The 27,387-nt window shown below is 37.5% G+C and overlaps 2 protein-coding genes across 3 annotated transcripts in view; both read left to right on the top strand.

The window, feature by feature from the left end:
- Window positions 1-6,692: 6,692 nt before the first annotated feature.
- Window positions 6,693-16,206, top strand: stard15 (StAR-related lipid transfer (START) domain containing 15). Its single transcript, XM_017473376.3, has 6 exons — window positions 6,693-7,300; window positions 9,775-9,922; window positions 10,554-10,657; window positions 11,136-11,253; window positions 13,225-13,277; window positions 14,269-16,206. Exons 1-6 carry the CDS (start codon window positions 7,154-7,156, stop codon window positions 14,485-14,487), a joined length of 789 nt encoding a protein of 262 aa, XP_017328865.1. The 5' UTR covers window positions 6,693-7,153; the 3' UTR covers window positions 14,488-16,206.
- Window positions 16,207-18,128: 1,922 nt separating this feature from the next.
- The window catches only part of arap3 (ArfGAP with RhoGAP domain, ankyrin repeat and PH domain 3), a 28,197-nt gene continuing 18,938 nt past the window's right edge, over window positions 18,129-27,387 (top strand). For both annotated transcript variants that reach the window (XM_017474690.3, XM_017474689.3), the window contains exon 1: window positions 18,129-18,284. The gene's annotated coding sequence lies outside the window, so the exon portion shown is untranslated. The remainder of the gene's footprint in view (window positions 18,285-27,387) is intronic.

The raw sequence follows: 27,387 nt of genomic DNA, 5'->3' as shown, positions 1-27,387 counted from the left end.
GTAGTCTGTATTACAGAAGATTCGGTTTCAGGAAAGCAGCGCCAACATCTCAAACTAAATATGTCCAAATAGTACGCTACCTTCCAAAGTATGTCAAGTAAGTTTGTCAAAGTGGTTGCTTTAGTTTCACTAATCCTCAACTGATTTGCTAGACTGTAAAGTCAAATAGAAGGCAAGAGACTGGGCCCGTGGTGTGCCACTCCTGTTTCACATGAGTGTGTTTGCTTAATTCACAAGATTCAACAAATTAAATATAACTAACTTCAAGGTAAACTGTGTGTTTTACAATTATCATAATATTAATTAATTTAATAACAATACAGCATTTTGTTCATGGTGTGCTTCCACATCTCATAAATTATTGCTCATTTAGAATGTTTTATATAGAAAAAATGCATTTTAAGCCAGAAGTTTTCCAAAGCCAAGTATATGGAGCCAACCAATATTGATGCTTTGGAAATGATTAATATATACCTAGAACTGATAAAGGAGTCTCTTTCTTAAATAACTGGCAAGGCTCATAAAATTAGTTGATTAATATAGTAATACCAGTCTTTAAACATTCTATATTATTGCTATCACAAACATTTTTGTTTATTATATTTTACAGAACCTCAGCTCAACAATAAGTTACAAGATCAGTCATGTGACACTTCACGTCTTGCTCCTAGCTTACCACTAGCGAGATTTGATTGTGTGCACATTGTGTACTTCCAGAATATTGTATGTGTGTGTGTGTGTATATACATACTTTTTAAGGAGACTGTATTTTAAAGATTCATCCATCCATTTTCTATACCACTTATCTTACTGGGTTGCGGGGAACCTGGAGCCTATGCCAGGGAGCATGGGGCACAAGGCAAGGATGGGGTGCCAATCCATCACAGGGCACACTCACATACACATTCACACATCCATTCATACACTACAGACACTTGGCCTTACCAATCAGCCTACCATGCATGTCTTTGGACTGGGGGAGGAAACCGGAGTGCCTGGAGGAAACCCCCGCAGCACGGGGGGAACATGCAAACTCCGCACACACAGGGCTGCAGAGTGACCCCCCCCCCCCCCCCCCAACCCTGGAGGTATGAGGTCAACGTGCTAACCACTAACCCACTGTGTACCTGAATTTTAAAGATAATTTTGTAAAATCCAAATAAGCATTACAGATCTTTATTGGAAAGGGTTTAAACAAAGTTTTTCATGCTTTTTCAATGAACAATAAACAATTATTGCACATAAACCTGTGGAACAGTCCATGAAACACTAACAGTTTACAGGCGGTAGGCAATTAAAGTAACAGTGTACACTAAAGAGACCTTTCTACTGACTCTGAAAAACACCAGAAGAAAGATGTCTAGGGTTCCTGCTCACCTGCGTGAACATGCCATAGGCCTGCTGCAGGGAGGCATGAGGACTGCAGATGTGTCCAGAGCAATAAACTGAAATGTCTGTAATGTAAGACACCTAAGACAGCGCTAAGGGAGACAGGAAGGACAACTGATCATCCTTGCATTGGGAAATTACGTGTAACCATGTAACCAAGACATGATCGAGAACTTGCAAATGCCTTGGTGGAAGAGTGGGGTAACATCTCACAGCACTAACTGACAAATCTGGTGCAGTCCATGAGGATGAGATGCACTGTAGTATTTACAGCAGCTGCTGGCCACACCAGATACTGACTATTACTTTTGATATTGACCCCCACTTTGTTCAGGGACTCATTATTCCATTTCTGTTCGTCAAATGTCTGTGAAAACTGCTCAGTTTATGTTTCAGTTGTGTAATATTTTTATGTTAATATAAATATTTACACATGTTTTGTGTAATGTTTTACATTAGTCTGCAGTTGCAGCCTCCCCCGGTGTTGACTTTTTAATATTTCTTACATTGTTGTCTACAAGTACAATATATGATATCCGCATTTAGTTGATCTTTGCTTTATTAAAATAATTTTTTTAGTAATCTGTTTTTGACCCAAGTTTGTTTAGTTCAACCTTGGCTAATCCTGACTGTTTGTTCATTGCCTGAAGTAGGCCTATTGCTTGTATCATGATGTCTACTTTAGATTTGTCTACCTTCCTCTTTCTTAATACAACCCTGCACTTGCTTCCAAAGCCCTGTCCATGTCTGACATATGAGTATCACAGCTGAAGAGGTAATCTATGCTAGTATCTGTTAAATCTATTTAACAGTCTATTAGTAATGTCCTATAATTAAAATATTTGGAGAATCCAGTCCCTATTTCTAGTTGACATAACCTCTTTCTGTCTTCCAAGCTGTTGAATAATTTTTATGCCACAGCGCTATTGAATTCTTGATTGTGATTCATTTTAAATAACAGCATGACTTTGGCTGTAGTTCTGGCCGCAAGGGTTATATTAATGTGCACATTCTAATATGTTACAGTAAGAGGAAATATTATAAACTTTTGTTTTTGTAATTTAATATACTTCCAGTGCATATATCCAATTCAGAATTTACACACAATGTATTTTGACTGTGTAGAAATATGAACAAAAAAGAAAAAAGTATGTATTCATAAACATAAACAAAGATATGTTAAAAAATATTCAATTAATTGGGGAAACTTATTTGGACGATATATTAAAATATATACGTATTTGTAAAGATTACATAAAAGTAAATCAAGTTCTAGACATAAATGCTGCAAGCATTGCTATTGGTTAGGAAGATTTCACATAAGATTTAGCAATCATGGTAAAGGTGAAGGAGTGTCCTAAAGTTTGATTTTTTTAAAATTTAATTAATTTATTTATAAAGCACAAAAAACACAACAAAAGTTGATCACTGTGCTGTACAAAGCCAGGTATAGTTCAAAGTCTAATAAATAAATAAATAAATAAGCAAATAAATATAAAAAAAAAAAAGATTAATTTGACAATTTTGGAAATTTATTATGAGTTAAATGCCAAAGTAAAAATGTGAGACTTTAACTTATATATAAAGTTCTCAACATTATTAAACAACTCTCGAGTGGAAAAGGCTACAAAGCCATAGCAAAGAACAAAACCCTCTGTCTAAACATCTCTGTCGCTACTGTTCGTTTGTTAATATGCAGGTGGAAAGTTCATGGAACCACAACTAATTATCCTCGGACAGGTGTGCCATGCAAAATTTCACAACGAGTTTCCTGACTAATGATAAGGTAGGTTGGAGAAAAGTGAGCAGTCACTTAAAAAGAGTTGCAAGATGACCTGAAAGCAGCAGGAACTACAATTACATGGAGTACAATAAGCAGTGAACTGCAGCACAGTCATCTCCATTCCTACACCCGACCTTAAACTCTTCTCTGAATAAGAAGCACAGAGATACGCATCGGAAATTTGCATTTAGACAATTCAGAACTCTTTTGGAACAAAAGCTGAAAAAAATATTACCAGAACACTTTGGCAATATTTCAGCTAATTACATCTTACAGTAGATGTTCGAAGCTGTAACTTGCAAAAATAACTTTCCAACAAAGTACTAATGTTGTTAATTTGTTGTTTCTGACATTATGTGTTTAAATTTGAAGTGGATATATGCACTGAAAGAATATTAAATAACAATAAATAAAAAAAATCACCTATTTCCCCTCACTGTATATTTCTAGAGTAGTAACTTGCTCATGGGCTTACAGTACATGGCACATTACACATACATGTGTGTAATCACCGATATGGTGAAGCCTTCTGTGTAAAGACATTTACTCAATATTTTTGACAGGAGTCTCCAGTGTCAGTGCCACCAGAGATAAAGCTGTAAGTTTTCTGACATGACAAAGGCTTCAGGACAGATGACTTTGTGGATTCCCTGTAACAAGCTGCAGAGAGAGAGAGGGGGGTGGGGGGGGGGGGAGAGGCTGGTGAGCTATATCAACATAAATGATAAAAGGAACTAACTTGTTCTGTGTATGTTCCACAACATTAAACCGAATAATTTACAGCGGTAAATTACTTCCGGGATGTGTAGTTATTGGAAAATAATCAACGTTGGGGTCGCCCCGTCAGTGTAAGAGACCTTTAGATATGATTGTGAGTGGCAGTCACAAAAATACACAACATGTAGCATGAAACTGACGATTTGAAGATTAAGAACATTTGTAACAGACTACATTAGGACAATTGTGCAGTATTTTATTTTTTGTCACTGTAACAGGAATCTACAGCCGCTACCTTACCAAAAAAAAACTGTGAAAGGATGTCATTTGATACAGCCTCAGAAATGCTTTGCTTGCACAGCTAATGGACTTTTGTCTGAAATGCCATTTTTCTCTATAAACTTTGTACTTGTGTAATTATATTTTTAATACTAAATCCACTATTCATACTGAAGAACAGTGCAGTTTTGTCCTGGATTCCTCTTCATGTATTCATTCATATTCAGTAGCCACAATCCTGGCCAGAATTATGGCGGATGACACTGGGCACGATGCAGAAATACACTCTGGATGGACACCAGCCCATTACAGGGCACCATAAGCAGACACGTTCGCACCTAGAGACAATTTAGTTTCGCCAGTATACACTATATGGCCAAAACTATCTTGACATCCCTCCTAATTATCAAGTGTTTCAGCCACACATATTGCTAACAGATGCATAAAATCAAGTGCATAGCCAGAGACAAACATTGGCAGTGACTTCAGTGACTTTAAATGTGGTACTGTCATATGATGCCACATATGTTAGTTCATGAAATGTCTACCCTGCTAGTAAATAAGTGCTGTTATTGTGAAATGGAAGCATCTAGGAGCAACAGCTCAGTCATGAAGTCATACACTATGTAAACTCATAGAGTGGGGCTGTTGAGTGCTGAAGTGCGTAGAGCTCAAAAATCGCTTATCCTCTGTTGCATCACTCACAATATACAGTAGACCCAACCTGCCTCTGGAAGAAGCATTAGCACATGAACTGTGTCAGGAGTTTTATTAGATGGGTTTCTGTGGCCATGCAGCTGCACACAAACCTAAGATCACTATGCAGAATACCAAGCGTTGGCTGGAGTGGTGTAAAGCACACCACCACCGGACATATTAGGGGCAGACGAAATGTGTTTTCTGGAGTGATGTATCACACTTCACTATTTGGCAGCCTGATGGAGAAATATGGGTTTGGCAAATGCCAGAATACACTACCTATCAGAATGTAACAGTAAAGTTTAGTGGAGGAGGGATAATGGTCTGGGGCTGTTTTTCAGGGTTTGAGGTTGGGCCCCTTCGTTCCATTGAAGGGTGATGTTAATGCTACAGCATACAAAAACATTTTAGACAATTGGATGCATAGAACTCTGTGGCAATGGTTTGGGGAAGGCCCTTTCCTATTCCAGCATGACTGTGCACAAATTGAGCTCCATAAAGACATGGTTTGACGAGTTTAGTCTGGAAGAACTACAGTGGCCTGCACAGAGCCCTGCACAGAGCCCTGACCTCAACCACAGTGACCACCTTTGGGGTGAACTGGAATGTAAATACTGAGCAAAAAGGGGTGGTGTGGGGGCAACTTCACATTAATGTCTATGATTTTAGAATGGGATGTCTAAGAAGCTCATATATAGGTGCATCTCAAAAAATTAGAATATCGTGGAAAAGTTCATTTGTTCCCATAATTTTTAATTCACAAAGTGGAACTTTCATATATTCTAGATTCATTATACATAAAGTTTAATATTTCAAGCCTTTTTTGTTTTAATCTTGATGATTAAGGCTTACAGCTCATGGAAATCAAAAATCCAGTATCTCAAAAAATTTTAATAAAGAATTTATAATACAGAAATGTCAACCTTCTTAAAAGTATGTTCATTTATGCACTCAATACTTGGTCGGTATACTTTTTGCAAGGAGGGAAGGCACAAGAGAGCCCAGAGGAAACCCACATGGACAGAGGGTGAACATGCCAAACTCTACACAGACAGTAATCTGAATATATACAATTTGTCTTTACATACTTATTTTGTAAAATATGAACCCAAGCCCCTAATTTTGATCCAGGAAAGAACATGCATTTCCTTGGTAATGCGAAATACAAAACCTGGTGTCTGACTTTGTCACTTTATAGCCCTGCTGAAAAAAACCCCTAAAACAAAACAAAAAAAACCCTCATAGGATCTTTAATGGCTATAATGCAAATTGTATTGTTTTTAATGGAAACTCTAATGATTCCTGTGGGTCTCTGGTAATTTGTTGCCTTCTATTGGTGTCATGTTATGTCTAGTGGATACCATTAAGGACCAATAATGGTTTTAATGGTTAGCTGATGGTTTGTAATAGTATTTGAAGTAGAAACCATTAGAATTTCTGTGGTGGTTTCTATTGGATTTTTTTCAGCAGGGAGGATTAAGATTTTTTTGTTGTTTTTTTTCGTTGTTTAGGCATGACACTACTGTAGTGAAAAGGTACAAATCCAGTATTTAAAGAGGCATTGTGGGCAGAAATTACAGTTTCAATCAAACTTATTCAACCCCCATTGCAACCCCATCGCACAACGAATGCTTGTTCCGTTGAATTTGGGGAAACCACTTGAAGCATTAGTTGTGTTGAACTATTTCAATTGCTTTTGTTCGACTTGTTGATTGCAAACAGCTGAAAGTCTGTAAATTTCGACAATAAACCTGATTTGCAACGAATAATTTGAACCATTTTGATTGCACCTGTACGTCACACCTTGTACATATCTGGCACATTGAGCACACATTGAGACTTTTAAACGGACAGATCCGCGCTGAAGCGAAACAAAAACATTCACGCAAGAGAAATGGCTTTGAATTGACAGTCGTGACATGTGATACTAGGTCTGAATAAATGAGTCCATAAAGGCTGTCCCACGTGAAAAGAGTGGGCTCAAGGGTAACGCGATGCCGCCCCTTTAAAACGCCGCCCGCTTGTATTGAGAAGCGCGCGGATGCTGGAGTGCACCTGCTCCGTGTTAACACACCTGCTGGGGCTTCCTCTCAGCGTTAAATGAAGCAGCTTGAAACGAGTCATTTTGATACCTCTCGACTCGTGCGGAAGCAGCAAGGAGTTAACCAGGAGCTTCATTTATTAGCCTACCCACGGCAGGCGTGCTAACAGACGGGGCCTTTATGAAAGTGCTGTTTCCGGTTTATTCTGTCGTTCGGCCGGAGAAGCGGTAGTGTTTAAGGCAGGATGCCGGTGCAGATTCCGGACGACGCAGATTTCGCGTCTTTCAAGGAGCAGTGCGAAAGCGAGGAGGGCTGGATACAGCGCTACAACAAGGCTGGGGTGTCGGTGTGGTGCCGAGACGAGGAGACCAAAACAGTGCAAAAACTTAAGGCAAGTGCTGCGCAGGGGCTTCTGGGTAACCTACATGCGCTGCATTGCGGAGTCACCAGCCTATATAACAGATACGCAATATACTATACAGTATACTGAACAAAACAGTGCTCCACATATAGCATGCTCACTGTTTGAACACGTTAGTTAGAGGATTTATGTAGTTAATATGTAGCATTATTACAGATGAGGTAGATTAGCAAGAGCAGAAATAGGCTACAGTGTTTTGTTTTGTTTTTTTTTGTTTTTTTTTTAAATATAGCTTTTTATCATTTACAATATAACCTTTATTGCTTACCATTTTTGTTTTCAGTAGGAAGGGTGATGGACATGGAAAGTCAATAAACTAAAACCTTACTCTGGTACAAGCTGTTATTGTGGTTCTTATGTTAGTCGAACCTCATGTAAATCAAATCACTTTTAAAAAAGCATTTGTGAAATAAGGTGAATTTAACTATAAAGCAAATGACTGGTTTGGGCTTTGTAAGCATGTACTTACTAGTAGTCACCTCATTATCTTATAAGTCCTAACCCTAACTCTTTCTGCAGTATTCAGATAACAGAAAACTGTTCATTTTAGCAAGCTTCACACATCATCACGTACCACCGTAGTTCAGTGCACTACAAAATATGTTTAATCATGCCTATTCACAGGTAATTTCCCCCATTGTTTCTAAATAAGCATCGTGACATCTACTGAGAAAAAGGAACAACCATAGTTCCCAGGCTGTAATTAACCTAAGCCTCTTGTTTCCATACCATACCATTTCCATACTTCTAATCAAATAGGGATGCAATGATTTCAACACTTAACTCTTTAAATGAGTACTTGGCTGTTTAGTTGCATGTATTAAGACATGCAGGAGCTGATTCCTGAAGGGACCAATTAGGCATCACGTCTTCAAGACTATGGATAAAACAGTAAATGTTTGAGTTCTGATTGACTATGATTAGTGGCAAGACATTGACCGGTGTTCCTATACAAGAAACTTCATAAGAATACCTTTGTAGGTAAGCACCGAACTGAATAAGTGGTTTGCTTGAGATACAAAGAGATATCAACAATATAAGTGATAATGGCTTAAATCTACATGTAATGAGAGCATGTTTATTTTCCCCTGCAATGTTAAAAACAATTTAATATGATATTTTAAAAGAGCTGAAATTATTTGCATACCCTAATTGTATCATAAAACAAAGATCACAATCTTTTTTTGTGTGTGGAAAGACCTTACAATTCATCTGATGCAAGCACAAAAAGGCTGTTTTTGGCACTCCAGGATAAGAACTGTATCCTGTGTCAGAATGATAAGATGGAAAGTTAATCAGATTGTCAAGTGAGATAATGGGATTGTCAGACACACTATCATTAGCCTTTTTGTATGTCCTCTCGTTCTGCTTTGGGACTTTATATTTCCTCAGCAGTGATCCAAAATGGTTTCCTTGCTGAAAGAATCATAGACAAACAAACACAAGCATGCTCATGGTCCATTAAAAATGGCAGAACAAAGTTCAGTGCGTACATATGCAAACAGGTCAGGCTTGACTGATTTAGCTTGTGCCACATTATCACAGATGAAAGGCTCATCTCGCAGAGCCAGGCCATGAGACATGCTGAAAAATTAAGAGTGGAAAACCGTGGTAACGGCAGGCTCAAATGAGGAAACCTGATTCCCTCCTGCTGGTTTAACTGAGTCAGACTTTTTTTGGACTTGCATGGCTGCTGACCTCTCTGTTGTTGGGAGTCTGCGCTGGGAGAGTCACAGGAAATGTGGCGGTTCTCGACTGGAGTGACAGTACAGCTAAAAAGAGAAGGAAAAATTAAAAGATGATAGATCCCTCTTAATAATTGATTCGACTTTCCGGAGCACTGAAGTGCTCTTCACTATGAATAATTGAAGTGCTGAAGGCTTTGACGACATTTCATTCATTGAGAGCAAATAGAGCTTGTTGTGGAAGCCAATGGAAATGTGGAGGGCCTGCTCACATTAGGGTTCGAGAGGGGGTGTTGAATGAATTATTTACCTGATGTTAGGGGTAGAGTCGATTGGGTTACATGATTACTTGCCTTCCAGGCCCATAAAATATCTGATCACATTGCACTCAATGCTCCCAAAGTCTTACATGACTGACAGACCTTCAGAAACTGAGTTAAGCAATAATAGAGGTGAGTTTCACCTGGCACAAATTAGCCATGAGACATGAATACTCTCAAAACAGCTATATGTTAGCATATTCAAGGTCTTATCCCTTGACATAACTAGTTCATGCTGTAACTGTGTTAATACCTGTAACACAGGTCATTTGAAGCTGCAATTTGTTGGAATGATTTGTTAACCACTACAGATGTATGGCTCATATTCAACACTTGGACAAAAAAAACAAACAGCAAATATAGAAAGTTCTTTGTGAAAATCTCTGAAAGCAAACTTTTTTTTTTTTTTTTTACTCTTTTTTTTCTCTTTCCTTTCTAGATGAGTATTGTGTGCAAGGATGTCAGTGCAGAAACACTGTATGATGTCTTGCATGACACAAGCTACCGAAAGAAATGGGACACCAACATGATCGACACATTTGATATTGCAAGACTGACAGTCAATGCAGATGTCGGCTATTACTCCTGTGAGTCACCACAGTATTTGCTTTCCTTTTTGCTCCTCTGTGTACTCCTCTTCTGTATTTGCCTGCTCAGTGGATCACTAAAACATTCATAACTTAGTTTAACATATCATCCTGGCCTTGAAGGAAAGGAATACAAATTATGCACTTGGAACACGCTGCAGGGTTTGCAGTAACACATAATTGTGTAATTCAGTTGTAAATGTACTAACAGACAGTTTAATGGCTGGTCTTCTTGGGAGTGCTCGCTATAACTCATTTGTGCTTTGTTCGTACACCTTCCAAAGGCAGATAAATATAAAATTGTGCTAGAGTTAGAATCGCCTAGCTCTACATCATTTCAGTAAAGCTTTGTGAAAAATAATACATAATAAATATGTGAATAATGAGTAATCTGAATTATGAATCATGAACATGTACCACACAGCATGAGATATACTGGCATAATTAGCTATAGACAGTGTTTTTTAAAAAAAATTGTTGTATACATCAGATATAATCATGATATAATGTTGGTTTTAGTGTATCTATAATACATATGTCTATCTAATTTGTTTTAAAGGGTCATTCTAGAGGCACACGTCATCTTACTCAAATTCAATATAACATTAAATCATGTCGTTTCTGTTTGAAGGGAAATGCCCGAGTCCACTGAAGAACAGGGATTTTGTCACCATGCGTTCATGGCTTCCTCTTGGCAATGACTACTTGATAATCAACTACTCCGTGAAACACCCGGTATGTCTGCATGTCCTCCAGTCTAGTCTGGGAGCCGTGCAGATTTTCTCGCTTTATAAGTGGTTTTGGCAGAGCCAGAGATAAAGTACTGTGTATTGTGTAAGCTGGCATGTAGAACAGCTGTCTAGGCTTAGAGCAGACTGAAACAGAAGATGCTCCGGTCAGTGGGAAAAGTCTGAGCTATCGAGTAAATAGTCGGGTGATCCGATCCCTGTGTCTTAATGAATAATTACCTGTCTTGTGTCCTGGGAACATTTTTTCTTTGAGGTTTTTTGTCCTTGGACAAAATTGTCACACTACTGAATTATGCAAGCAGGTTAAATTAAACATGTACTGCAAATAATCTGCTGCCACTGTTATTTTGATGTTGTCCAGCAATATTCAGTTATCTTGAAGTCTTATTTTTGATTTTGAATAGACAGTTCTAAAAAGGAAAAGAAGGTATTTTGTCTCTTTAATTTTTTTTTTCTAATTTCAGCAATACCCACCAAAGAAAGACTATGTCAGAGCTGTGTCTTTACTCACTGGATACTTGATCCAGTCCAATGGAGCAAACTGCTGTACTCTTTACTATTTAACACAAGTGGATCCAAAAGGTGAGTGTTTTTCATGTGCTTCTACCTGTATAATTTGTAACTGAAAATGTGAAGCCTTTCATTTCCTATAACAATACAGGGAAGTTCTGTCATCCATGAAATGTTTAATACATGAAACACCATAACTGGGTAGCAGTGTTTATAAATGTTAACGTTGAAGTAGGATATGTTTAACTGTTTACTAATTACCTTTACCTTAACCTTTACTAATTAAGGTTCCACACAAACCTTTATGTGTACACTACAAACACATTATATTTCATTACTCTGGCCTTGTACTGTAGGACTTTTAGGACTTTTACAGTTTACATAATACACAAAGAAGAGATTGTGTAAATAGTGTTTCTTGGACCAAGGCATACACAGTCCTCTCCAACAGCATTGGAATAGCAAGGCTATTCACTGAATACATTTGGGTTTGCGATCAAAAGATGAATTTGAGACAATAGATCATAGTTTCAGCTTTCATTTCCTGATTTTGACATCTAGATCTAGACATCTTTTGGTGGCACAACACCCAATTTTTGGGTGAGTAAAAGTATTGGGACAGATATTCTTAAAGTAAATAACACTTAATATTTGGCTGCATATAATGATAAATTCTTTATTTATCACATATACATAGTGAAATTCTTTTCTTCGCATACCCCAGTATGTCAGGAAGCTGGGGTCAGAGCTCAAGGTCAGCCATGATACAGCACCCCTGGAGCAGAGAGGGGTAAGGGCCTTGCTCAGGGGCCCAACAGTGGCAGCTTGACAGTGCTGGGGCTTGAACCCCGACCTTCCGATTAGTAACCCAGAGCCATAACCACCAAGCCACCACTGCCCCCCTTGCTTGCAATAACTGCATCCAGCTGGTGACGCACTGACATCACCAAACATTTTTATTCTTATTTTGTGATGCTATTCAAGGCTTATACTTCAGCTTCTCTCAGTTGCCGAGGGGTTCGCCCTTCATTCACCTCTTCAGGAGGTGTAATGTATGCGCAACTGGATTAAGCTCTGGTGATTGCCTGGCCAGTCTAAAACCTTCCACTTCTGTCTCTGTTGAAGTCCTTGGTTGTGTTGGCAGAACATTTTGGATCATTGTCTTACCGCTTGAAGTTCCTCCCAATCAGATTGGATGCATGTCTCTGTAAATTGGCAGACCAAACGTTTCTGTAGACTTCTGAATTCATTCTGCTGCTACCATCATGAGTTACATCATCAATAAAGATTAGTGAGCCTGTTCCAGAAGCAGCCATGCAAACCCAAGCCATCACACCATGTCCACATGTTTCACAGATGAGCTTATATGTTTTGGATCATGAGCAGATCCTTTCTTTCTTCACACTTTGGCATTCCCATCACTTTGGGGAAAGGTTGATCTTGATTCCAGAACGTTTTGGCATATCTCTTTCTTTGTGAATTTCAATCTGGCCTTCTGATTCTTTCTGCTGATGAGTTGTTTGGATCTTGTGGTCTATATTTCTGCTCTAAAGTCTTCTTCAAAAAATATGATACCTTATGATAAATTATGATACCTCCACCCCTGCCCTGTGAAGGCTCTTGATGACACTGACTGTTGTTTTGGGGGTTTTCTTCACAGCTTTCACCATGTTTTTGTCATCAACTGCTGCTGTTTTCCTTGGCTGACCTGTTCGATATCTGTTTGTTAGTACACCAGTGGTTTCATTCTTTTTCAGTACATTCCAAATTGATGTATTGACTATGTACAATGCTTGTGCAATGGCTATAATAGATTTTTCCCTCCCTCAGCTTCAAAATGGCTTGCTTTTCTCCCATTGACAACTCTCTGTTGGTTTATCCTCTTTAACAACAAATTTTTTCTTCACATACAGTCCAATGCTTTTGGAGGGGATTGTATATGCTAGTATATGTTAGGCTAATTAGACAGAAGAATTTGAATTGTTGAATTACCTGAAATGTCTCAGTATATATCTACATAGAGGTTTTTGTTTACACTTCCAGGTTCCTTACCTAAATGGGTAGTGAACAGAGTCTCTCAATTTGTGGGGCCGAAGGTAAGGCTATTGTATTTTTGATGAAAATTATTCTGTGATGGTATACTGAGAGAGGATTATAGAATAACTAATAAAATTTGAATGGGGCGTTAAACAAACTGGTACTTATAGAAAACAGTTCTTTATTTTGTAAGATCTGTAAATCTGCAGGAATTAACAAGCAGTAAATTTTCAAAAATGGGTCTCGATAGTCTTTTGCTGGCATCTGGTGGTCACAAGCCACAACCACATCGCTGTAATTGTTCACTATTGTCATTGTTTTTACTGATTTTTATCTAAAGCCTGTATTGTGAAATCCAGTTTGGACTAAAACTGCAAATGGGGGTTATTTTGCCATTTGAAAATTGAAATTATAAAAATATTTAAGTTATGCACTCACACCACAAACACACAGAACAAAAAATGCCATGTCTTGTAAACTACTGTAAACTAGGGGCAAACTAACCCACATCAAATATTGTGTGACCACGTTCATGGTTGAAAAAAAAAAAACGCTATGCTTTTCCAATACACTCTTTGACTACCATATATTGGTACAGGGTTTAACGATTAATACATTTAAAACTATGTGAAAATGTTTTTTAAATATATATATTTATTTCTTTAAAACCCATCATCAATTTTTCTAATTATATTGAGATTTTAATAAGCCCTCTAGCTATTTTTCATTTTATTACCAGGTGATAAAACAACTGGTGGGAAATAATTTCCTATTGGCATATGTATTGCAGTATGACGCTAAGAATGTAAAAGGTATGCATAAATATGGCCTTACCTTAAGCACTTGTTTCTGTTCACCTTCCTTTTATTCAGGTGATCCATGCAACAAAAAAACGTATATGCACTTGCAGTAATTGGAAAATTCCGCCACAGTCACTTTGGTTGTTTTTAGTCTTGTAGACTTGTTTACTGTATAGCCCTCGATGACCTTTGAGACTGAAAAATGTGAAATTTTTACGTGGATGTCTTGAATAACAAACATCTTTTGTAGGCCATGAGGAAGATCTACAAAGCGTGCCTGAAGTACCCTGAGTGGAAACGGAAGCATGACCCTAACCTGAAGCCGTGGATGTTCCCGGAGCAGAACACACTGCCATGCATGAGTGCTTCTGAGCTCACTGTGCAGAGAGCAGATTCACTGGAGAATATCGATGAGAGTGGCTTAAACGAGGATAAAATCCAGCACCACAGCGAAGATGAGGAAACCTAAACCCCCAGACTCTCCTTTTACATGAGTGTGCATGTATGTGGGAGCGTGTGAGGAAGTCCGTGTGCATTGTTTTACACCGGTAGTTCTGCAGAGTATGACTTGTTAGTTTTCATCTGCATCTTATGCATGCTTTGCTATGCATTGCTAATGACCATTATGGTGCTCCTTTCAAGGTTCTTGACATATTAATGATTGTGATTGTTTGCACTACCAATCCCATTTTAATAGAATTGCACATATCATTAATACAAGTTTGATGATTTTATTCACAATGAGCGCTCTCATACATGAACACAATTGGGCACCTAATTGGGGGGGAAATTTTAATCTTTGTTCTACAGTTGCAACACTTTTTCCAGTCAACTTTTCTGTGAGTGAGCATTGGTTTTGTAGTGTGCTTTAAGGTTCGATAATCTCCAGTCTTTTTTTTCCCCCTGATATTTCTCAAATCGATGACTGTGAATCAAATGTCACACTTCCAGTATAGGTTTCATCTGGACATTTACAATCTCATTTCCAGAGCACTCAACCTGTGGGAAGTGAGAGTTCTTCAGAACTCTGTGGCTGGCTGCAGGGATTTTTCACTTCAATATCTTTACCTATGCATCAGTAAGATCTCAGGAGTTGTAAAAAGCAGTACTGTCTACCTTTCTCATGTGTGTTTCTATCTCTCTGATGACTTTTTCCCTATTCATTTGTGAATCGACATCTTTGTCTTGTACTTTGGGAATGATTTTATGCATCCATGTATTTGTTCCATGCCATTCTCATAGAGGATTGGAGCATGCATTTTTTTTCTATAAGACTCTTTCACATCGAGTCAAGCATGCTTAGACACAATTGTCATTGTATCTCATTGACACTTATATTTATATATTTATATATATATATATATATATATATATATATATATATATATATACGCACACACATACATATATATATATATAGATAGATAGATAGATAGATAGATAGATAGATAGATAGATACACACACTCACACATATATATGTGTGTATATATATCATTTCTTTGTGCATGTACCATTTATATTCATGGTTTGGCTGAGCCTTTGAAACGTTGTTGTACTGTTTTGAGCTAGTCTTTCAGTCTCATGTGGACTTTTAACCTCCTGGGGAAAAAAGCAGTTTTAATTACTATTTGATTAGCATGACAAGGAATCTTTTTGAGACTGTCTAGTACTTTGAAATGAGTGTGAAATGTTAACACAAAGAGATTTTGCTTTTCGTTTCTCCTCCATTTGGCAAGAAAGGGAGGTCTGTGCCTGCCTCCACTCTTTTTCCATCCCAGCTGGCCACCACTCCTCAAACTCTCCATTGTCTCCGACACTTCCTGCTTCCCATTTGGAGCAGTTCCTGCCTGCATCAGTCAGATTGTTCTGCAGGGAAGGAAACTGCACAAATCAGGCCTCTCTGGCTTCTCACAGCACACTCCTGTTAATTTTACAGCATGTATGGGTTTCTTCACATCCTATTTTAAAAATGTTATATTTTCTTAAATAAAGTGTATTTCCCTGTGTCTGTGATGTAATGCAATGTTTCTCATTGTTGACATCCAGTTGAGTTTCTGGAGTTCGTGGATGAATTCGTGCAAATTTGTACATGGTACATTTTCAAATTATAGTACATTTCAAATTTAAGCTATGTGTTTGTGTGTGACTGTCAATCTTACCAAAGAATATAACTACTTTCTACAGACTGTGTATCATTCTTTGTTTGCTCCAGAATTTTCTGTTCTAACCAAATTTGCTGTGGTGGCCTTCTGACAGGAGGAAATAAATAAGTATATATGTCTGATAATGTTTAATTGGATGGCAAAAATAGTATGATGGCTGGCTACTACAGGCACACGTTCTAGAATGTCAAATTAGTACACCGTCTACTAACTGCAGATTGTCATACTAAATACTATATAACATTGTGGATTAATTGAAATTATATGAACATACTGTTAATTGGACCAGAGTGGTTTTTGATAGGGATGCATTCACATCAGCTCTAGGTGGCTGAGCTAGTGCAGTATTTCTAATTTGATGGAATGTAAATCCTAGCAATGTATAATGGTGATAATAATGATAATGCAATGCAGTTGTAGTGTAATTTCAGTTCAAAATGTGTTCCTTCAGTTTTCACCAAAGGAATGTGTTAATTTTGCTATTTTTTAAAGCTTCACAGAATATTTCAATATTTATTTGAGGCCAAAACTAACAGACAAAGGAAAAAAACCACTCTGAATGATATGCCTATAAATCTTTTCTAATGAACATGTGATCTTCATTGGCATTCTAATATTTATTTTGTAATGAAATTGAATTATTAGTTTAAACTTCTTTCATTGACATGTTGGTTCATTTTCATTTTGGCATAACGGTTTCCTGTTATTCACAATGCCGTTCAACTAACTGCTAATGGTGGTGCCAGTGGGATATCCCCCTTGCTTTATCTCTAACTAAAGAGACTGATGCAGTAGTGCTTTTTTTAGTCTGTTCAGCTTGTTCACCTCTTCACCTGTACACTGCTCAAACAGATTAGGTTCCAGCATTCAGAATTCGTATTAATATCACTGTAAATGCCATTGTGTTCGTCATCTTGTAGACTGTTGAGTTGAGTTGCTGTTTAAACTCAGTGCAACTGTGTCATATCTGCACTGCATTCTGGAACTTTGAGTCCAACGTTTATATCTCCACTAATCTATGTTAACATAACTTTGATCGTCATTGGAAAATGTTGAGTGAGAAAAGAAGCTCTTGCTCTTTTGTTTTTAGGATCTAACAGCAAAACCTAACTGTTATCTCTTCATTTGAGATGAAAAATTTTCTTATATTGTAAGTGCGCTAAACCCGGTTGCACAATGTGCGATTGTTAATAGCCCTTTGCGACTGTTGCTAGTCAGATTGTACGAACATGACCCCCGCTGTAAGCCATGTCACATTGTAGGATCTCAGTTGTCATTAATGTCAGACTGTACGACAGTCAATACGTGAAAAACGTACGCACGCAAGAAGACTCGTACGGAGTAGGACAAGCCACACTACAGGACTGTGCCTCAAATCTTCTAACACTGCCAGAATTTAATCGGAGGAAAAATTTGATCGCAACGGTCATTAATCAGCTGTCAGGGAACTCGTCAAATTAGCAATCAAAGACTACAGATTTTGACCTAGGATTATAGGAATCTTTTAAGATTCTCAAAATTTGTCTCAGATGACCAAATCATGGCCAAAATGGTACAGTGTGAACCCGGCTAAACGTTGTCACCTTGTGACATCAGCGCAGCAGAAAACCACTGACTTCTCAGAGGAAGAACAAAAACACAGCACCTTCCAACAAAGTAGCACAGGAATCTCTAAGCACATCACAATTAGTTCAATATAAACACATTCAATGTATTTCAGGGTGGAGTTTTCCTTTAAGTCACCAATCTTGACAGAAACAAATCAAATACTTGTTTTAAACCATTAGATCGGTGTTGAGAACTCCATACGATAAAACATATAAATTGAACGTTTGGATAATTCAGTCCGATTTAATCTTATTAACTGTGATCGGATTAACTGTGCTAGTTGTAGCGGATAGTGAGATGGCAACTGGCGCATGCGCATTTCCCACTGGCGCGCGCGAGCTAACAGCGACTTGTCCCCTCACTGATAGAGTTTTGAGGAACAGCAGCCGACTTTACGCGATATTTCTGTCTGCAGAGCGAGTTTACTTACTGGATTTTGTCACGCTCTACATAAGCTCAGCTCTGAAAATGTAAACCGGGCAAAGGAAAATAAGGTAAGGAAGACGAAGCAACTCTTTGGAAGTCGTATTTAAAATGAAATTGAGATAACTGGAGCTTAGAAGAAGCGGCTGTTTTGATAAAGAGCTACTGTTCCTGTCCTGCTTTCTTAACCAGAAATCTGAGCTTTTCTCACGGTAGTAACATTTAGATCTTATCTGGCAGTTTTATCTTTAATGCGAATGATATAAATGTATAGAAATAGTTTAGACAATTGCTCATGTGAGAAAGATTGGAATGTTTTATATTTAGTTGCTGTAATTTACTACCTGAAACCCAATGAAACAGGTTAAAAGCAAAGGTGGTAAAATGATACAAGAATTGACTTAAATTTACAGCATGTACAGTATGTCAACATTTGGGAAAAGTTTTTGTTGCCCTTTTTACTCAAAAGTCTTTCACCATTACTTTCAAGAGACTATGAGTCACCGCTCATTATAAACACTGTCTGGATGATAATGATTTATAAACCACTCCATTTTGAAATGCTGTTTTCCTGCACTGCAAATACAAAAAGCATGGAGCTCATTACAAATGCAGAGTAAATACTGTTGTCTACAGTTTGTTGTGTAATTCTCTCAAGAGCTCAGAGTGGGAACTGAGGGACGAGGAATGTTTTCAGATCCTGCTGAGATCTCTGAGACTCTCACAATGAATCACTGCAGTGTTTCCCCCCTGATAAGGGTCTGCATGGAATGAACAGACTTGTTGGACTCAATGGAAGATTAAAAAAAATATATCATTTTGTCATCTTGACTTGTGCTTGAATGCCTTGTTTGCGACATGTCACAACAAGAGTTTGTAAGAGGGTGCGTGCCTGGAGCAAACACAGTTTTGGCATTAAATTTACACAGTGGTAGCTTAATATCACTTTAAAAAATAATAATAATCTGTGGGACCCTAGAACAACCAAACTGATGTTATCAGAAGTCGGTGTTTAATCTTTTCGAGGGTTGACAGTGGAGGTTTGGTGTTTGGTCATGATGTGTTGCCACGCTCATAAACAGTGTGTTTATGTACAGCGTCTTGTACCGAGGTGTCAGTGGTTTCACAAAATTCCTGTTTGAGAACCTGTTCCTTAGAAATGTATTGAAAGTCACTTGTTCTGGGTAGAGTTGAGATGAAATACCAGTGTAATGGTGTAACATAATAAGGCCACCTGATGCTATTATTGTTTCATTATGCCAATATAGACAATACAAACAAACAATTTTAGCTCAACGACTAAATGTGTAATGTAATTCATTTTAAACCATTACAAATAATGTATGTAGAATAGTGAAGTATTTAATATATTTTAATGCCTAAAAAAGTATATATATATATATATATATATATATATATATATATATATATATATATATATATATATATATATATATATAAATATATTATATATATATATATATATATATAATATATATATATATATATAATATATATATATATATATATATATATATATATATATATATATATATATATATATATATATGTATATATATGTATGTTAAAGTTAAACATAAATTTGCTACAAGTCGAGACGAGCAGGGAAACATTAAGCCACAGGCTATCAGGGGTTTAGCCCAGGGCCACGCCCCTCGGGGTCACTACATAACAGCAGATAACCCATAACTGTATTTATAAGTGAGAATATAACATATAACATTATATAAGTTGCGACTGTTTTTAAAATAATATAATTTCTTTTAATGAATAAGTGAGGGTGAATATGAAATGAATTAAGAAAACTCATGTAAATCATTGTGGGTAGCATTGCCACCTTACAGCTGCAGGCTCCCAGATTGATCCTAAAGCTCAGGTTTATGTGGAGTTTTGCACGTTCTGTTTGTTTCTGTGTGGATTTCCTCCAAAGTGGTTACTGAAGTTGCACTGATGAACAAACATTTTCAACTCATTTTAATTGAGTTTAATTTTAGTCCTCTTAGGAAACCGGGACTAATTATATTGTACTTTGACAGATGTTTTGTATTCTTAGTGACTGGAAGGAGGTTTAAGACTAGGGGGAAAGGAAACATCATCTTCACCACTTTGCTTTAATGTCAGTGGAATATGAACTACTGCAATCATGACTTCACATATTTGACTGAAGTGATTGTTTCAAAGAAATGAAGGGTGGCTGATTTTTAATAGTTAATGAAACTTTTTTTCTGATATATCCTGGTGAAATTGTAAGCTGAGTGAGTGTAGTTGCTCTATATTGCTATAATATGTCTTTGCCACTTTACTTTTGTTGTCCCAAACTGAAATGACAGTTTTTTGGATACTCAAATAATCCATATAGTCATATAGTCATATCGTGAGCCATTCAAGAGGAGCTACACAAAGTTCACACAATTAAGAGGTTTTTAAAAATATATATATTTGTAAAAATTATTATTGTTTTTTTTTTTTAATGTTTATTTATTTATTTATTTTTTAGATTTTCAATACCCTTTGTACCCTGCTTCTTAAAGATCAAACATTTGTTTAAAATGATGCAGTAATATCTACATTGTGTCTTCTGAAGGGCATCCAATATCTACTGAAGGGCATCCATTTGAAATGATTTTCTACTTCAAGGCATTTAATGGCATCTTTTATAATGTAAAGCTATCAAACCATGAATATTTCATAACATTTTACCATTTTAAGTGCAGTGTTGTACTTGTGTTATGCATACATATCAACACGTAGTGGATGTTACTATAAGAATGTGCAAATCAGTTTTTATTATTATAATTTTTTTTTAAGTTTATGAAGCTTTGAACCCATCACTGACCCTCAATATGCATCAAACCCTGGGGGCATGACACTTGTGGTTTGAAGTGTGCTGTGAAGAAATCTTCCCAAGCCACTATTTTTAGGAGCAGTTTTCTTTAACTTCCTGTCAACAGTGTACTGTTTAAACAAGATTATATAATCATATGAGATCTTACCGTAGGTTTGTAATTATGTTTTGATTGGGACTTTCTTGAGTCACTAGTGTGGATACTAGAACTGCAGTGAATATTCAATGAATTCAATAATTAAAAAGAAAGGTAAAAAGCTTGCTCTTATTTCCAGTAAGAGAAATGAATGCAAGTAAGCATGTTATCTAGGTATCAGTAGCAGCCTGTAAGACTTACAGTATTCTGTACCTGGCTTTAGGACTGATACCACTTTTTGAATCTAAAGTGTCAAAATGTTTAACTGAAGATTTTGTTAATGATTTTGGAGATGCCTGGAATTTTTATCTTAATTAGGTTACGTCCAACAGTGTATGTCTATTTATGTCCCTCTGCTTATTTTCTTTTATTTAATCATTAAAAAGAATTAATATACGACAGAAAATGTCTGATAATTTGAGTCCTTGTAGAAACTTTTTGGTGTATGACCTTGTGTGAACATCAGATTTTTTTTTTTTTTTGGAAGAACTTTTTTACACCCATTTTTCTTCCTTTTTAGCAGAATGCTGACAGCATCTTTTTTAGCTGAATCTTCTGTAAGAGTGAAAGCAGAGTATTTTCAGTTCAGTATAATGAGCAGAGTGACATAGCTGAGCAAAAGACTAGCATATTACCACTCACAAGTGAGTTCTGTCATCTCGGCAGCACTGCTTTGGCCGGATCTGAACAATGACATATTGTGTTCCACAATAGTGCTTCACTGTTATTTATACGCACCCCCAGCACCCTGCATCCCAAACGCCTCCTTCAGTCCTCCGTTTCAGCAACGGCTTTGGACTCTACAGCTTCCACTAATTGTTCCCACTGGAAGCCCTGCGATGTTTGAATAGGATGTGCAAGAGGATGATGTTTATGGATGTTTTTCTTCTTTTGGTTACTTCAGCACTGACAAGGCAGCAGCTTCAGGTTATATAGGGTATGCCATGCGAAGCATGTGAGATTGACTCATTGTTAATACAGAGGAAGAGAATGCTGTGATTTATTTCACGTCTGTCTGTAACTGGAATACTGGAGAGCATGTCTTTACCAAGCCTTCAGTGAAGTGTACTGTGAAGTAGCATTATGTCTACATGACCGTGTTGCCAGTTAGGACTGCAAAATATTGTGTGGGGTGACATATTGCAACATTTTCATTAAACACATTAGCAAGCCATGTGACATGGTTACTTGAAGATGACATGGTTAAAGTCTTGCCATGATGCTGTAGTACATATATACTTATAGCTCTGCAGCTATGGAACTAATATCATTAGCGTAAACATTATATGAATGTTTGAAAATACATAATGAATTGATTAGACATTATGTCAGAATCTGTTAAGAGAGTTTTTCCAACCTAAGTAAATGTTAATCATTACTAAGTTATTTAGTATCAAATCCATTACCTGGCCCTCAAAAAAATCAATGTTTCTAAAGCTTTATTACTCAGAACTGAATGAACGAATCTACTTGTTCAGTAGGACATTTTCCTGATTTGATAAAACACTACATGAAAATGAATGGAATTAAATAAGAATATGTTCAATCTGCAAAATGTTCTATTGCAATTAAATTGCTATGTGTAGCACTTGTGTTATGCCTTGTAATATATTAACAGCGCTTTGGTAAACCCTTGATGTGTCATGGTTAAAGATTGACCTGCCTTATTTTGACCAAAATTTCCACTTGCTGGTGCTCATGAATGCTCTGGTTCTTTTCAACCCCCACAGTGATCTAGAGTGATAGTGATACCAGTATTTCAAAGACCAATTATTCAGTAAGGATGAACAAATTACAGACAAGTGGCAAAATAAAGAAAAACAAAATGAAGTGTCTTAGGTGCTGGGCCACCCTGAGCCACCAGTTTTAATGTGCCTTGGTTTAGAGATCTGTGGAACTCTACTGGAGGGATGAATACCAATCTTCCAAACGATATTTCCTCAAATGGTTTGTTGATGATGGGATGGAGAGTGTCTACTATATCAGTCCAAAATCTCCCATAAATGTTCAGTTGGGTTGAGATCTCTTGACTGTGAAGGGCATAGAATAGGATTGACATCATTTTCACACTCATTATACAGTTCAGAGAGCTATCATGTCCTGTGGAAAAAGACATTATCATCCTGGAAGAGAACACTCCATTAGGATAGAAACGTTTTATTATAGGATAAAGATGATAAAGATGATCAGTCAGAATAACTTTGTATTCATTTGCAGTGATGCATCCCTCTAAGGGGACAAGAGGACGCAAACCATGCTGGCTAAATGTTCTACCCAGCATAACAGAGCCACTGTTTTAAATTATTGACCCATCTGTACATCTCTTGCATCTCATTTCCTGGTTGTTACTAATACTAAACATTCAAATACTCAAATAGTAAGTAGTAAGGAGAATTGGCTGGAGGGATAAATCTTTGCCTTTGAGGGATTTGCTCAGCAAATTGTATTAGGCTTTTGAGAAAGCTCACCAGAATTACATTTACTTAAGGGAAATAATTACAGAGACAATGGCACAGTATGCGTTTTTCTCATTGTCTGTGCATAAATTAAAGACCAGGTTAAACCAATGCTTATTTCACAGCAAATAAAAAGAAAACTGTTTTAAAAGATTCCAGATTTTAGTATTTGTACTCAGCCCTTTCAAGCACTGCAATTAAACTGAAGACAGAATTATCAGTCGTACACAAATTCTTTTCCTGCTCATGTGCTGTGCCATGATAAGATGTTATTTTGAAACAGACATGTGTAACTTAAAAAAAGGGAAGAATCTGTGTATGTAGATATGGAGATGTAGTCAGGCCTTTAATTACTGCTCAAACCTGGAGTGACTGCCTATGTCTGACATTGCACAACATAATGTAAACAGCTGTTCCAGCCTTTAAAAAAAGCACTCTTAACACTTCAGATCATGCTTGTATAGGTTTTAGCGTTTTACTGGCTCTGATTTGAAGAGAATTGCTCACCTCTTTAAAATGGAAACAGCTTAAAAATATTTGCCATGGTAAATATAATATATATTTTTTAATGTTGTTGATGTGAACTCTGAAGGATGCAATGTTTTTGATGTGTTTTAACATGAGGCCATCTTTAAGTTGTTTTTCTAGATTCTAGAAAGTGTCTGGTTTCATATTAATGTGCAATAACACATTTTAAGGTGTCATGCCCTCTCTGTAGCCTTAGGGTGTGTTGATTCTCAGTGTAGCTGCACATCAGGGTGTTATCTTGCTTTCTCTGTAGCGGGAACGGACGGGCTTGGTCTCTTTGAGGGACAACTGTATCCTGTGTTTTCCGTAAGGCTGAGAAAAGCCAGATTGCCTATTAAGATAAATATGGGTGGGTCAAGAGGAGAATGCTTCATCAGGATCCAATTCGAGTGTTTTTCCTCTAGTAAATCAAAACAAATGGTATTCTGTGTTTATGGCCAATACACAAACGGGTCTTGGTGGGAGGTGTGAAAGTGGTTGGTTAGAATGCCAGAAATAAGGTTAATGCTTTTGGATGGTTGTTATATGAGCCCCTAAATCTGATCTCTGTAGCCATCTTTATTTTCACCAATAGGTCACAGTATGCCTTCACTTTTTTTCTGGAAGGACCTCCCCCTTTGTTCCCCTTTCTGTGTAAGAATGGGTATTTTTGTTCATTTTAGACTGCTGTATCTGCCTTTACAGATAGCACTGCTAATATATTTAAATAGTGTACACTTTTTTGCATAGAATGATTAATGATTGCAGGTGAGGTCATTGTCTGTGTCATCTCCTGAAATATAAGAAAGATTTTAATTTAAAAAAATGTAAGTAAAAAAACATTAACACAAACTTTTACCCATTGCTGATCTAGGAATGTTTGATTGCCATGTTCTTCTTTTGAACAAGTAAAAATCTGTCCTTGTAAACAAATCCTCTGTATCAACCAGGTCTTATAAGTAGCCTAGAGATCATAACCACCACCTTTAATACCCTTAACAGCATTGATGCCAACATCATTGTTGATGCCACATAAGCCTGGGGTTCATACACCTTTCCAATAAATAAAAGGTTGTTGCAGTCATTTCAAACATTTGTTGACAGTGCCTCTTTTCATATCCTTTTTTTAGGACTATTGAAATGCAAAAGTGCCTCACTGTAACATCAGAGATATACTTTGACATAAGTTAAATATACTGACACTGTATATGGCAACTACAGACAGAATTCATTTGCAGTTATTTTTAAAAAAATAAACACCATGCACAATATCTGCCGAATATCTTTTAACGTCACATCTGAACATATAACTAAAACAAAGAGCTGAGTATGGTAATGTGCTCCCCAGGCAGAAGTTGTGGTTTTGGCTTTTAGTGATGCGAGGCTGTTCCTTCTTACAAAACACTGGTGGTCTGCACCTCAAACACGTTTTCCACTGCCATTGTATACAAGAGCTCAGTGGGCATGCAGGACTGATATTAGAAAAATATATTTCTGTTGACGAATGGACGCATCATGTGGCCTAGCACTAACAGGCTTGGACAGTGATTCAGCTGTGTAATGTGGTAAAGTTTTGGTGAAACCAGACAAACCAGAAGTGTGTGACTGTCTGGTTCATGCTTTAGTGGCTGAAAGTCATCAGACCTTCTCAGGAACTAAGTCTCTTTGCACCTAACCACTTTTGATTTGGATAAATTCCTTTCAACAGTTGTTTACCGAGAACTATAGATTTTCACTTCAATCCCACAGCACATTTCTCAGTTTGTGGTGTACTTAACATGAAAAGGGCACCACGTGTATGACTGATATGTGCCTGTGATGACAGACTTGCAGAAGGGAAACATGTGCATTGCTAGTAAGACAGAAATAAGACAACACCCTGCCAGTGGCTTTTCCCAGGTCAGGCTTTATCTGCCTGCTTCATGGGCTTCCGGCCTGCTTGCTCTGTGCAGGATCCGGTGTATCAGTATTCCAGAGCCAAAGGTTAGCGTCCAGAATGCAGACAAAGGAAACCTAGGATATGACTCATGGCCCTTTTCAACAGCCTCCTACTGTCTGCTTTCTCATTCACAGTTAGTGCTATCCAGTAGCACAGGAAAATCTATCCCAAAAATGTTTTTGTAATTTACTTTTGGCCTCAGGGAGGTATTTGAGAGAAGTGTAATGGAGAAACTCTCCCTGCTTATTTTTCTTACATGTTGGCTTACTGAAGTTGAACTTCTCAGTTGGGATTCACTCAAGAGTGATGCACATCCTATGTTTGTAGTATGGCTGTACCTAATATCTAATGGGGGGAGGGGGTTCAAGGCCTCCACTGTTTGATTAGAGAACTCGACCACTGTCGCAGACTCCACCTCTTGGCTGAGATGGAATGCACATGCTCTGTTTTTTCTCTGCTCATGGTTGGCATTTTGCCATCTGTCCAACCTTGGGATTCTTCTTAGTGTTGTGTTCTCAAGCACCAACAACCTTTGGAATAGAGAAGTCAGGAGAGTATCTCTTCATACCTCTGAGCACATTCAGATTGTTTGTAGGAAGTGTTTGCACAGGGGGCCTTTGGGAGTCATGCCCTCTGCATCACGTAGCCTTTTCTCACCCATTGCAAGGTCTCTTCCTGACTAGCCCTGCTAGAGCTAATGCTTCTCTCAAATGCCCTGTTGTATCATGAGTAGGCTCGTGTGATATAAAAATGTAATCATCCTTAAATGATGTTACACTGCAAAGATACTTATGGTCTGCACTTGTATAGCACTTTTTTAACCTTAGGGGTTCCAAAGCGCTTTACACTGGGTCTCATTCACCCATTCACACACACACTCAGACACCAATGGTAGCAGAGCTGCATGCAAGGCGCTAACTTGTCATCGGGAGCAACTTGAGGTTCAGTGTCTTGCCCAAGGACACTTGTGGCAGTCACTCCAAGTCTGTTAAGAGCACATGTGGAGTCATGTGGGCCGGGAATTGAACCACCAACCCTACGATTAGTGGACAACCCGCTCTAATGGTACTCAGTACCATTTACTGGAATTAGGAGAAATTTAACATTTGAATATGCTAGTATAAGTTATCACTCAAAAAATGTCAAAAGAGCAGTCATCTTCTCCACAAAAAAATGACGGATGAGCCAATTGGCATGTGAATCTGGAATGATTTGAGAGGGTGTTTTGACCTCTCTGATGTTAACAGACACTGCCTGGAGGCCCCGAGGA

The sequence above is a fragment of the Ictalurus punctatus genome, chromosome 8, assembly GCF_001660625.3.
Source record: "Ictalurus punctatus breed USDA103 chromosome 8, Coco_2.0, whole genome shotgun sequence".
In the NCBI taxonomy this organism is placed as follows: domain Eukaryota; kingdom Metazoa; phylum Chordata; class Actinopteri; order Siluriformes; family Ictaluridae; genus Ictalurus; species Ictalurus punctatus.
The sequence above is the reverse complement of the archived record's forward strand: the minus strand, read 5'-3'. Positions and strand labels throughout refer to the sequence as shown.